Below are 14289 nucleotides of genomic sequence, written 5' to 3'. Positions count from 1 at the left end.
CAAGGAATAACAAAGAAATTGAACACACACAAACATGGCGTATCCTCTAGTTCCAGCATATGAGCGGCAGGGTGACATAGTAGATTAGGCCAATAAATTCCAAGCGACTGAGGTTACGTCATAAAAAATGCTGACAATTCTATCTGAAGTGAAGACAATAAAAAAACAGTCCCGTTAAAAGCAATCAGGGAGAGACAGAGCCAATTCCTGCAAACCTTTATTTGTACTGGTAAAACCCAATAAAGACTGAAAATTCATCTGGCATCGCCACAGCTACCAGCAAGACGAGAGTATTCCTCCTTTCAGTATTGAAAGTTAGAAGGCTCTGGGTGCAGTGCCCCACGGGGGGGGGGGGGTCTGTAGTCTCCTTCCTTGCAATGCTACTGATGGAATGGGTCCCAGCTCAGCAACCCATCTGTGTGCCACAACATTGCAGGTACTCCCAGTGTCCAATATGGGGAGAGCTGAGGCTGCCAGTGTCCTTCTACACCATTTCTTCTCCCAGAGGGAAGAGGTCTCCTCCTGCTCTCTCTGGAGCTAGGCTCTCTCTAGATGCCGGTACTTTTTCCGCAGCACGGACACCTGGTCCTTGAAGAGCACGGGGTCCAGGCGGAACTGGGAATGCACCAGAGGCATGTACCCAAACCAGGCTGCAAACTGATTGACGCACTCCTGGCGCTGAGAGAAATGAAGGTTCCCATTGGATGGGGGAGCGCTCTTCAACAGCTGCAGGGGAAACAAAGGCAGGCAATGGGAGGGAGAGTTCAGACACATTGCTGTGAATTAACCCCCCGCCCCCTGCAAAAAAAAGGATGTTGCAAAAGTGCCATTCGGAAGCCATGCAAGGGTTCGTGGCTTCTCCTCTCTGCAAGTCACATAGAGATTTCACATAAAGGCTGTTCACATGTTATACTCAACGCAGGTATAAGCTGACTCTAAATGCACGTGAAAGTTTGTGTGAAAGAGTGAGCACTTGTTGATTTGTACAGCTCAGCCATTGTGTACACAGGTTGTGTACTCATGGAGCCCTGCAAGTGAGCATGTGTACAAGTGTACAGCTTAACTATGTCTGTGCACAGGTACACAGCTGGTACACATACTGAATGTTATGTGTGAACACCCCATGCGGGGGGGCGGAGTATTTGTCTGTCTAGCCTATGGAATGAGGGAGACATGTGACTTTGTTTGCATTTTAATGAGGAAACACCTAATTCTTTCCAATACAATGAACAAACAACAGCCATTGTTCAAAATTCGCACTTCTCTGGCTGGGACTGATGGGAGTCATAGTCCGGAACATCTGGAGGGCACCAGCTTGTGGAATGCAGATCTGGAGTGACATTTCAGGGGCCCAAATGACTATTGGAGGGGAAATGATGTGGAAACAACCCTTGTTCAGCTCTCTTCCCCTCTACTCCCCATGTTGGCCAGTAAACACCTTGTACCTGCTGCGGGGGACTCTCTCTGTGCTGCTTCTTCTGGGTCACTTTGATGGGAGGTAGCTTGGTGACAGCAGAAACCAGGAAGTTCATCAGTATGTCTTCACAGTTGGCAATCTGATCAACAAGGCTCCTTAGTCTAGCAGGCAAATAATTGGTGAAGAGGCTGTGATAATACCTGTCAAGGGGAAGAAACGGAGGCACCGTAAAGTGGCAGGAAAGGAGAAACAGCTGCATTATTGACTTATCTCAGGATGGTTCAGGGAATCAGTGGTCTAGTAGGGGCAGATGGGGCTGGTGCTCATTGGAACTGGTTGGGCAGAAGGCAAGGAGGCCAACAGTAGGGGGAGCCAAAGCCCAACAGCAGCCAGAACCAATGACAGATGGAGTCAACTAATTCTATTTCTCTCCTCTTCTTCTTCTTCTTCAAAGTCAGCAGTGGGACTAAAGAGGAGGAAGTTGACAAGCAGGGCCACCCTCTGGACTGGATGTAAGAAAGAAGGCAGGCAAGGGGGGGGCTGAGGGTGGACTGAGGGTGGTGGGGCAGCGCTCAGTGGCAATAGACAGTCGAAGCGAGGGAGTGGGGGTGGAAGGAAAAATCAGAAAACCAGGAGGGGAGGAGAATGGAATGGAGCACCCTAGATGAGAGCACAGCTGGCTGGTTGGAAGGCTGAGCAGGAGAACACTGCAACATTTTGTTGCAGGCTCCACAGTAGCGATAGCTGAGGAAGGGAGGGGGGTACCTGTGGTAGAATGCAGCTGCGGTGAGAACCATAGAGAACTCATTGGTCCATTTTGAAGTGTAGCTCCACTGGCTCTTGCTGGCATCCCAGAAGTGGCTGCGCATAGGGAAGCCCACAATCCGGTCGGGGAAACTTCTCCACACCACAAAGGCAAAGTCAACCTGGAGAGTCAGGAAGAGAGGGAAGGAAGAGGATAAGTGCACCAACCTTCCAAGAAAGGATACTGCTTCCCAGCCACCATCCCTTCTCCAGCATTTTTTAGTAGATTGTGGAACAAGAACAGCCAATCCAACCATGCAAAGAAGAGCAGGTGGTATCTACTTCCTAGGACTGTGTCACTTCAGAATGTGGTGGGGCAATCTAACGTTTGAATGCTTCCCTTTTGCTAAGAACTCCCTGCACACAGAAAGGCAAGAGGAAAGGATTTGAGCCTATCTTCCTCCTTGAAATGCTAGTCTTCCATGTGCAGGGGATTTCTTAAGTGTGTGATTCCCAGCAGGTACTCAAGCGCACACTGCCTCCGACAGTGTGGGAGTAGAACACACCAACTGAAGCTAGTAGCCACTGATAACTTTATCCTCCAGGAATTTGTCTAATCCTCTTTTAAAGACACCCAAGTTGGTGGTCATTCAGGTGATTGCCTGTTTGAGAGGTGACTTGCTACGCATTTTGCTGCATTTCCTCTGGGAAAAGTCAATACGCCTGTATGTTTTTAAATAAAAGAATGACATCTTCCCCACCCAAGCTGTCTACTCCTCCAAGCCCTATTTGAAAGAACAGTACTTCTCCCTTGCTCACCACTCCCTAAAGCAATTAAATGCATGAGCCTCAAAAAGCCAGGGCTTCAGAGCAGTGGGAGAGCATCTGCTTTCCATGCGGAAGGGCCTAGGTTCCAGGTAGGGCCAGGAAAATGACTCCTTCCTGAAACCCTGGAGGGCTGCTACCAGTTTGTGTAGATAATACTGAGATGGATGGACCGGTGATCTGACTCTGTGTAAGATACCTTCCTATGTCCCTATCACCAGCTCAACTCCCTCAACCGTCCCTCATAAGGCTTGGCTTCCAGAGTCACTCCTGTGAAGCACCTGAATGAAGTACAGGGGCCACTGGTGGTCTGCAGACCAAACATTGGGAACCCCTGATTCAGAATACTTATTTCCTGCTTTACAGACCCTCCCGCCACCGCCCAAGGCTCTCATGGTGGCATACAAACAATATGCAGAATGCAATCACATTCAAGTGCAGTATCATGAATCACAGCCAGCTCTGCCATTAGGCAGAGTGAGGCAGCTGCCTCATCCAGCAGGTACTGGATGTCATGGGAGTGCTGGAAATTGTTGGTTATATAATTTTTATTGTGTTCTTTTACTACTGCTGTGGGGCGTGGAAGGTGTCTGGGAGATTTTCTGCCCGAAATGCCACCTATTTATACTGCCTTGTGCCTGTTATTCATCTTGACATGGGAATGGGAATGATATCTGCTGCTCCACCTCAGACAGCAAAATGTCTTGGACCAGCCCTATCGGAAACAGAAACAGCACAGTGCCCAAATGATGCCAGGCTGATGCAGGCGGCATTTCCTGCTCTCATCCTTGGCCCTCCCTGGTGTTGCCAGGCAGCAGCTCCCCGCTGAGGACCTTTGCGGCAAGGGAGTGAGGCTGAGCAGCTGGAACTCACTCAGCTCACGATGAGGAAGGCAAAGGTCTTCCCTTGCTGGCAGTTCACCAGCTGAAAAGGAGAAATTCTACCAAGTTGTGGGAGAAGGAGAGAGATGGGAGTGCAAGGCCTCACCAAGCAGCTCAGCTAAAAGACCAGCAGCTTTTGACTCATCTCCCAAAAAAAATCCATTCCTGTTGCTCACTACAATAACTTAATTATCTAAGAATTAGTGCCTAAGTTTGCTTTTTTCCTCCTCCCTCCCAGCCTCTTTTCCTTTTGTGCTGTGTCTCTTCAATTGTGAGTGTGAGTGCAGGGCACTGCCCAACAAATATTATGCCCTTTGGCATGCCCATATATTACGGGTGCCCATGTCTGCAAGCAAACCATTAAAAGGCTCAAGAGAGCTGCCTCACCTCACCGGTTGAGAGGCTGGTGTGTTCATCCAGACTCAGCACTGCATCTGTCCCAATGGCGGAGTAAGGCAAAAACCGGTCACTAACCTTCAGCAGAAGAGAAGGAGACACAAGAGGGACATGGATTAAAATGACAGCATGGTTTTATTTAGGCATATCAAGAAAACAGTATTGAAGGAAGATCAAGAAATGACCGTTCATTTACTTCATGCAGCACGAATGACCGTAGATCAGGCATGAAAAAAAGGAAGGAATACCAAAAGGAGGAGAATGATTAAGTAAAATCTGGCATATTGCACCAATGATTAAATTCACAAATAATGGTTATGGTTAGGCAGGGAAGACATGATAACACCTTTACTGAAAAATCAGAGTTTGTTTATTTCCTACTAGAATGAGAGAACTCGGGGCAAAATAAACCCTGATATGTTACTGTGAAGAATTGTAAGAAGAATTTCATTTGCATTTATCTGGGGTACGTTAATGCCAATGTTTTAACTTCTATATCTCCTTCATGGCAGTCAAAGGCAGCTTACCTTGCTGCTGCCTTGGATGATAGTCAAAGGTACCGTTGTCTGCGGCCATTTACTGCTCTGTGGGGGTGGCTTCTCACAGCTCCATAAAACTAAAATCTGTATTTAAAGGAAGAAGAAGAGGAGGAGGCATATCACTCACAGAATCATGCGTCAACTGTCACAGACAAATGTGCGCACACACACATTTCCAGAACCCCCTCTACCACATTGCAGGGGGGCGCTTGCCTTTTGCTTTGTACAGATCATTCTAAGGCTAACCTTAGAATCAGGAGTGAGGGGGAATGTTGCCTTTTCATCTTAAGAGATATAGCCTCTTCCTGCTTTTATCTCAACACTAGGATCAGAGATCAAAGATCCCTCTGCCTGTTCTTTAGAGAGGATCTCTGAAGAGCAGTCAGGGGGATTTTATATCATGAGATAAAGTGCTTTCGCTGCCCTCCAGAAGTGGCTCTCTAAAGATCAGGCAGAGTGCTTTGTCTCCCAATCTGATTGGCTGCAAGGGCTGGCAGGCCACTTCCTGTGGCTTGGTTGGCTGGATACGGCCCCATAGGCTGCAGGTGAAGCATTCTTGGAGTAGAGTAGACCGTGTGATGCTGGCCCTCCACCTTCGTCCAAGCAGCTGACTGAAAATTGGAGGAAGGTGGATAAATGGGTTTTATCTCGCTTACGTTAAAGGGAGAGCGAATTATAAAGGGGGGGGGAGGAGAGGGAGGCGATATAGGACAGAAGGATGGCCTCTTTGCAGGTAGTGCACATTTCTTAAAGAGCTTTAGGGTGCAGGAAGATGCTTTTATCTACCTGGAGTTCTCAGATAAAAGGTAACTTTTCCCCACTCCATCCTAACTTCAAAAGGCTGTATATGAAAGGTCACCAACAGACCAGATTTTAAAAACAAGCAAACTGAAACTGGCTTGCTTTTGGGACTTGAAGAGAGGTTTGGTCTGCAGAACTCAGAAAGTGAAGCTAGTTAATGGCATGGAATTAATAACCAGTCTCCAGCTTCATTGCTGCAAATCAAACAGCCTTAAAGGGACAAGTCAGGTGCAAAAGCTGGCAAACCTATCTGTATGTAATCAGACAGCCTGGGCTTGAGGTTTTTTGAATATGTTTGCATGTGTGTGTATTTAGATAGTAAGGAAGGTGTGTTTACCTCTGTGTGTACATACAGTAACTCCCTCCGAAACCCATGGCCAGCCCAGCCCAGCCCTCTTCTACACCAGCAAATAAAAGTACCCTTACCTTGATTAACCTTTTTAATCAAACAGACCGGGGAGTTGCCAGGGGCCTCACCCATGTTTGTATAAAAACAAAAAAACTGGAGAGAATAGTATAAAGTCTCCTATTCCTTAGTCTGTGGTTGTTAAATATCAGGGCCAGGGATGGGGAAGCCATTTCAGCCTCTGAGTTGCCGTGCCTTTCCATGTATATGATTAAGTTTTTTCCTTAAAAATCATGCTAAAAAGTGGGGGTCGTCTTACACATGGGTAGTGCATAGGATGGACGTTGTATTGGTTGCTGCTGCGCCGGTCAGCGGCTATTGTGTGTTTTATTGGTTGCTGCGTCAATAGGTGGTGTTGATTGGTTGACACTCTGGCAGTTGGGTGGGCGATAGGCAGTTTCTGCCAGCGATGGGACAGACAGGAGGCGGATTTTGCAACATGTGTGGGTGAGTGATTTTCAGCATTCCCCCCCCTAAAAAAAGCTCAACTGGGCAATCCTCCACAAAAAAAGCTCAACAACGGTCCCAAAAATAGCAGGTGTCCTATACATGGGGGCGTCTTATAGACGGGAAAGTATGGTACATTCCCTTCTAGGCAACTTTCCAGGTCAAATTCCAGTGGTGGGCGGCGCCAGAGGCAAAAGTGGGCAGAGCAAGAATATTGACTTACACACCTCCCATTGAGGCAAGCAAGAAGCATTATCAGGCTGAAAGAAAACCTTCCCTACCTGCATGAATGGCGTCATGTCAGCCTTAGGCTGCATTTTATGAGAAACCTTCCCTGGATTGATGGCAACTGTCTTTGTGTTTAGCCTGCCCCACATCCTATTTCAAAGGATTTATTTTTATGTTTGTATCTCTAATATTTTTTTTTCTTTTAGAAAAGAATACTTACCGTCGACCATATAATTACCATGCTAGAAGCAATTACAGTTCCGCTCTAATAGATGACATCTAGAGTATGCGCTTTAATATAACCTCAATATTATTACTAAAAGCAAAGCATCGTTGCTAATAAAAGACTCTCGTGGGGGAGAGCGCGTATTGTAATGGGTCTATTTCGTTTAATTTAGCAAGAAGGCTTTATATTTCTCCAGCGATTTGAGTATCCCACTCCACATCTCCTTCGCCTTCTGCATGAGCTAGAAAGTTAACGCAGGAACGTAGGAAGAGGCCTTTTACAGCAGGCGAGTGCATCGTTCCATTGACTCAGCACGATCTATGATGGCTGTGGAAAGGGATCTCCAGGGTTTCAGACAGGGATCTTTCAGAGACCTCTCTGGAGAGGTTGGGAGCTGAACCTGGGATCTTCTGAATGCAAAACGTGTGCTTTATGGCTTTAAAGCACAAGATCCCCTCCCCCAAAAAAGAACAGTGGGAACTGTAGTTTGTTAAAGGCGTTGGGAACTGTAGCTCAGTTAGGGGTAAAATACAGTTCCCAGGATTCGGGGAGGGGGGAGCTATGTGCTTTAAATGTGTGGCATGCACACAGCTTGTATCACTTAACTACAACATTTCCCCAAGGATGCAAATAATTCTTCTTATGAGGCCAGCATGTCTAGCAGCCTTTACTTCTTGTGCTAATATGGCCACCCAGAAGCTATTACCATAGAATCATAGCGTTGGAAGGGAACCTGAGGATCATCTAGTCCAACCCCCAGGAATGCAGGAATCTGCAGCTGTCCCTCATGGGGATTGCCATGCATTGTGGCAGTGAACTCGTGCACGGGAAGAGACATCATTGTGGTGGGCTACCTTGCACTCTTTTTTTCTTCTTTCTTTTGCAGAGGTTTGAGCAGCATTTTCTTCCACTCACAATCATGAGCTCAAGGAAAGTGCCTCTTGGGCCATCTAGCATGCTTCCAGCTGTGAGTTTATTGTGCAATTTCACACGGGAGAGCTCTTGTGTGATCTCAGTGACTTGTATGTGCATGTCAGAGGCAGGTTCCACAGGGTATCATCATCGCAATGGAATGCCAGCCCATACTTTTGTTACACTTCATGCAGATTTTCCCATACCATGGAGAATCCTATTTGTAAAAATGAGCCACGATGCATCTTCTGTCACAGATGGTGTGGAGGGGTGGGAGACTGGTCACTTGTGAGGTTGCGTTTCATTGGCTGCTCTCTATTGCCACATCCCTATTTCCACTTGCCCAATATGGCCATTTTATTTCCAGAGGCCCAAGTGACTAAAAGAGGGTTCCTACTTCCACTAACTGCTGCAGGCTGGAGGCATGTCTGTATTCAAGAACCCAACTTGAAGGAGCTAATTTCTCAAGATCTTCACAAAGTAAAAAAAAAGGGGAAATATATCAGACTTTTAAATACTGTACTAATAATATGGTGGTTTTGCACAAGACTGGCTATCACAATTCTGCTATTTCATTGCAGGTTGACTCAGCTAAATATTGGTCCTGCAGAGTCCATATTATTATTTTAAAAGACACAAAATGGAGATGGATTTTGCCTCATCCCTAGAAAAAGCACAAGACTCCACTTTGCCGACCAAAACATGATCCTCCTCATCATAAACAATAAAATGAGTAGGACAGGGAGGACCATGCACAATAAAGGCTGTGTACATACCATACATGTAAGGCATACCCCCTACTGGGCAAATGATCATGGGAACTGTAGTTTTCCACCCACTGAGTTACAACCCCCAGAAGCTTTAGCAAACTACAGTTCCCAGAATTCTTGGGGAAAGGTGCATTAAATCTCATGCTGTGTACACAGCTGAGATAAAAAAAATTAAGGGTAGCAAATCAGAAGGGAAGAGCTGAATTTCCATTGTGTGCTGTGCTTGTTTAGAACTGGTTGCCTCAACTCCTGGTTGTAGCTGGCACCATGCCATTGAGGACGACACCTCAACAAGCACTGCTTCTGCTGGGATAAGACCAGAATGGCTGCATTTTTGTAGGCTTCCCCTGTTCTGTGCTTTCCCACCCTACCTCCAGAGTTGTGAATAGGTTGCAGATCAATATCCTGCTTTCTCCTCGCAACAATCTTATGGGTTGGCATTCCGGCTCTATTGTTGGGAGGCAGCCCAAAGCCACAAATCTTTTGTGGCATGACCAAACAAGGGAGCTGGGCCTCTCTCAGAGGCCAGCCCTACCATCAGGTAGAATGAAGCTGCAGCCTCAGGCTACTGGGTGTCATTAAAGGGAAATTGGTAACTATTTATTATTATCACATTCTTTTAGAAGCAGGGAGTAGGAAGAGGTATACAGGGGGGTGTTCCATCTGCTTCATGGGGCATAATGACTTGACCTGCCTTGAGTGTGATACACTTTGATTTGGCAGACAGGATGCTCCATTTGCTACTCGGCCTCAGGCAGCAAAATATATTGAGCCAGCCCAGCCTCCTGCCAGAGAAAACACAGTCTTTCATCTACCACATACCACCTGAGACTGGGTGCCTGAACATATGTACTTTGAACAAGTTCAGCTGAAGTAAAATGGGCCCCCTGATTAATCTATAAATTCAGTTTCTCTTAGTTCCCTCCCCCAAATTCAGTTCTCAGCTGGTAGAGCATGAGACTCTTAATTTCAGGGTTGTGGGTTCGAGGGCAAAAGAATCCTCCATCACAAGGGGGTTGGACTAGATGAGCCTCATGGTCCCTTCCAATTCTATAATTCTATGTTTCTGTATAAAAGTATATATATATATATTTTTAAAAATAAAGATCCTTATGAAAATTCAGTAGCATTTTACGGTGAATTTTTCTTAATATATACTTTCATATGTCATTCTGCCTAACAGACACATTTTTGCCAAGCCATTTCCCCCAATACGATGCATTTTTGAATGTCACTTTCACTAACATATACATTTTTTTATCGAAACTGCACACATTACTTGGCTGGAGAGCTGCCTCTCAGAATTCGCAGAAGCGCATATTTGGAAAGAAAGCTGGCGTTTCGGTTCGCATGCTGCTTCGGAAGGTGCGGATTTAGTTCACACTTCATATGCGAGCTGAATCGACTCTTTCCCCTACCCCTACTTCAGAGTAAACATGGCCTGGATCTAGGGTGAAAGGGCATCCTAGGCTGGTGTGCCCAGGCCAATTTGCTGCTGTGCATCTCTGAGCACCCGGGGTGGCCTGAGATGGGTGAGGCCTGTTGGCAGAGTTCTTCTTCAGCAAGACATAATTGCTGACAGGACTTGCCCTGCAGGTAGAAGGAGAGGTGAGCACCTGCTGGCAGCGGTGGTGGCTATATGCCCACCCAGGTGCTTCCTCCAAGCTGCCATCCATTCCAGGGGAAGAAATCTACCATCTCTGACATTTTGCCTTGGTGCATATGGGTGCATATTTATGGAGGGGCGGAAGAATTTCTCACTTCATCAAAGATTACTGGAGAGGTTTTTTTAAAAAGGGCAGCAGCAGTAGGACAGGAATTGTTACACTGGCACCATCAGGGCAGACTTTAGGGCAGACGCCCACAGCCCTATACAGCAGAATGAGCACAAGGACCACCCAAATGGAGCAGAGTTAGCATATCACCATTTGATGCAAGTGATTTATATGAGCATATAAAGCAGTGCAGGGAAACCTTTGGGCCTCCAGATGTCGCTGAATTACAACTCCCATCAGCCCCAGCAGACATGGCCAATGGCCAGGCATGAGGGGAGTTGTAGTTCAGCGATATCGGGAGGGCCAAAGGTTCTTCAGACCTGATCAAAACAGTTCCTCTCCCCTCTGCTCCTCTGATAACAGCATTAAGACCAGAATCTAAAGTTACCTTACTCCACTGAATGGTGGAAAGAATAAAGGTGGGGACGAGGTGGGAGAACCTAGAAGTCAGGGTGTGCAGTTCTCCCAGAAAGCCACTGTACTATACTGTAGGTAGGACAAACCAAACCTCCTGCTTACCTGGGCGCAGTACTGGGACCCAGAGACAGCTTGGATGAGCTTGAGGATGGGCTGAGAAAGGGAGACAATAGGCGAGACAGCCCGGATGAATGCTGTAAATTTGTTGGAGGGGCTGGATCCTGTCACAGGGAGAAACACAATTAGTATGAAATACCAAAACCGCTCCTCGTGCCCCACCTTTTCCATGCGGCCCTGCCTGTCCCAAGGAATTTGCCATCTGTAATGCAACGCAAAACAACAGAGGAAAGGGCAAAGAGGGAGAGTGGGGCAAAACGGAATGGTTTGAGGGAGCGTTGGGGTGGAATATCGCCCATCATGTGATGCTGCTGCTAAAAGAATCACACTGACTGCTCAAGGTGTATAAAGCCCTTGTATGACTTGGGACCAGGAAACCTAAAAGATCATCTTAGTACCTATATCACTGCACTCTGCAGGAAGGCCTCCAGCTGATACCATCTCATCAGGACGTCCATTAAGCATGACATAGGAACTAGGCCTCTATTGCCGAAGCATAGCATGTGGGTATAGAGGGACCATGGCCCCTGGTGCAGAGTTTTGAGGGGATATAATCAGGCACCCCTACGACAGGTACAGAGCCTTTGCAGCTGAGGTGCAGAGGCAGGCGGGTTGATCTAGTGGGCGGGTGGATGGAGGCAGAGGGTCAGGAGCCTGTTTGAGGCAGGCTCCATTCACCTGCGTGGGCTCTGCATGGGCCCTCCTGGGGCAGGCCCCCACCCTAGCTGACCAGTCCACTGGGGGGGGGGCGCAACACTTGCCATGCCCCGGGTACCGGCAACTCATGCTATGCCACTGCTCTATTGTAGTGGCACCTACCCTTCTGTTATGTACCAGACTATTATCTTTTTGCCCCTTCTCTATTTCTAGTGTACACCTCAGCAGAGGGTTGAAGGACAAGCAAGGAGGGGAGGCATATGAATGTGCGCTCCCACCCATCAGCTGATGAGCGGTAGGAGTACACCTTGCTCAAGGCTTTCAAACTCTCCTTGAGTTTCTCCTTCAAACCTCTGCTAAGGTTTAAAGGAGAAGTGTGGAGGGTGGGTGTGAATGCACCTCCAACACTCCCCCTCTTCTTCTTCTAAGCTCCGCAGTTTGAAGGAGAAATGTGTGGGTAGGGGTGGGGGTCTGAAAGCCCTTTGTAAACATCCCTGTGTGAGGATGTTGACAAAGGGCTGTTTGAAAGCTCTGCAGTTTACTTTGAAGCCTTGTCAATCGGGCCTTCAAAGAGAAGCATCACCTGCCATCACTATGGCATCAGGTGTGAATGACAGGTGGGCAGCCCTGCCTGCTCTACCCTCCGTAACTTCATTTAATCCCTTCCATTGCTTTCAGGCTCCTTGGGAATATAGGCCTCTGTGCAAGGATGTGCCCTGATGGTGCAGTAATAACCATCGTTCCTTCTAATAGCAAACACAGCTGCCAGATGCCGGCAGAATTGTAGCTAAAATGGGACCACTGGAAAAAAGAAGAGGACAGTATCAGCATATCAGCATGCAAGGGTAAGCTTCAAGGTTTACGGAGGATATAGCAAAAATATGTAGGGGGAGTCACCCACTCAGGCATCACAGTAAGGACTGTGCATAAATAAGACAGTAATCGTTATTGTAATAATTAGGGATGGGTGAGACTTTCGATTCAGTTCATGCTTTCCAAAAAACTATGCAAATTTTACAAAATAATTCAAAATTTGCACTTGTGATTCAGTTCTCCAACCAAGCCACATGTACAAAAATGTACATATTAAGAGAAAATACACACAAAAGTTCACATATTGGGAGAAATAAGAATACAGAATGTATCATCCCGGGGGAAATTGCTTGCAAAAATATGTGATGTGTGCTAAGATGGAGAAAATTTTCATGAGGATGATAGACTGATGTGGAAATGAACTTAAGGCTGGTGGGGGGAGAGAACAGAAGGTAAACTGAAACTGACAGATTTATCCATCTCTAATGGAATAAAAAGCAAATAGAAGGCATAATGTGATGTGTTAAGTGACAGCAGGGGTGGTGCGAGGCGGGGGGGGGGGGAGAGTCCCATACCATGTTGCAGATAGTAGAAAGGGAAGTCATTGAGGTGGGTGGAGTATTCTGGCAGTGCCAGCAGCCCTCCTGGAAGGGCGTTCCAGAAGAACTTTGGGCGGGATTCCTGATGAAATATCCGATCCTTTATGATCTGACAAAAAAGAAAGAAAGCTGTCATCACGCAAGCAGCATTACGCTCCTGAAGCTGTCAGCACCTGACAGGTGATGAGAGGGCGTCACCCGGCTTGTGAGATCATCTGCAAACCGCCCTCCTCACTTCAAGGTAAGGAAGGCTGGACTAGGGGCACATAGACACCCAGAGTCTGAACTGCAAGCCAAGAAACCCCAGTTCAAAATTCACCTGTGGGGTGAGCTTCCATAGTTACCTTATGGCAGATGGGGGGAAACTTTGGGGGGATGGGACACTGTTGACCTCTGACCTGCTGGCCAGTCTTGGCCTGCAAGGGTGTTCAATTTTACCCAAACGGCTATTTCCCCCTGAAACCACACCTACCTGATGAACATAGTTCATAGCTGCAAAGTGCTGCTCCACCTGCGCACTCCCTGCAGGGAACACACACTGGTGATGCAGATAGCAGAACTGAACCCTCCACTCATTGACTGATGAGCAGAGCATTTAATCCTGCAGAAGACTGCTTCCCTGCTTGCTCATTCCCACATGGTGCCTGATATTTGACAGGTGATTGACACCTGTCAAATTTGGCCTGGGAAGTGGAGTTGAAAAAGAACTGTCCCATCGGGCCACAAAGGTTCCCCACCCCAATATAGCCCTTCCTACAATGGGACAAGAACCTCACTATATTTTACATGCGTGCACAAAGCAGCACATGAAACAGGCTTAAAGTGTTGGCTGCTCCTGGTCTTTGGAACTCCCTCCCTAGAGAAATTAGACTCCTTGTTCTTCTGCTGGCAAGTGAAGACTTTTTTGTTTCAGCAGGCTTTGGGGAACTGGCTGCTTTCAATGGAAAGGCTGGTCTAAATATGTATATGGTTTTACAATGACTGCTTCTCCTATGTGGTCCTCTTAGCGGTTCTTATTTTTATATCTAAGCCGCCTTGAGTCCCATCAGGGAAAAGATGGGGTATAAATAAATATTTAATAATAATAATTCCGAGGACCCCTTTGGAGGCAGGCAGAGAACAATGGAGAGGAACGTAATAAGCAAACACACAGGGAAACAGGGGCTGGTAGCTATCATTCTCTTATCTCTTTTTAAAATATTGGTTAATATTCCCCAGGAGTTGAGAGGGGAAGAAGTCAAAGCAGATTAGCTGTTTAGGAGAGAGAGATAAACAAGCAGAAGTCGCTTGCTAGGAGCCGCTAAGCCCGCTTCCCAGCA

At 47.0% G+C, this 14289-nt stretch overlaps 1 protein-coding gene across 1 annotated transcript in view; it reads right to left on the bottom strand.

The window, feature by feature from the left end:
* Positions 1-201: 201 nt before the first annotated feature.
* The window catches only part of EXTL1 (exostosin like glycosyltransferase 1), a 59358-nt gene continuing 45270 nt past the window's right edge, over positions 202-14289 (bottom strand). Inside the window, exons 5-11 of the mRNA XM_081921445.1 lie at positions 12947-13079; positions 10887-11005; positions 4791-4886; positions 4255-4341; positions 2183-2343; positions 1446-1617; positions 202-726 (exon numbers count right to left, since the gene is read on the bottom strand). Coding sequence (XP_081777571.1) covers positions 538-726; positions 1446-1617; positions 2183-2343; positions 4255-4341; positions 4791-4886; positions 10887-11005; positions 12947-13079 — 957 coding nt within the window. The 3' untranslated portion in view covers positions 202-537. The remainder of the gene's footprint in view (positions 727-1445; positions 1618-2182; positions 2344-4254; positions 4342-4790; positions 4887-10886; positions 11006-12946; positions 13080-14289) is intronic.

Source organism: Podarcis melisellensis (assembly GCF_964234715.1).
Source record: "Podarcis melisellensis genome assembly, chromosome: 8".
NCBI lineage: Eukaryota > Metazoa > Chordata > Lepidosauria > Squamata > Lacertidae > Podarcis > Podarcis melisellensis.
Note: the sequence above shows the minus strand (reverse complement) of the source record. Positions and strands in the feature narration are given on the sequence as shown.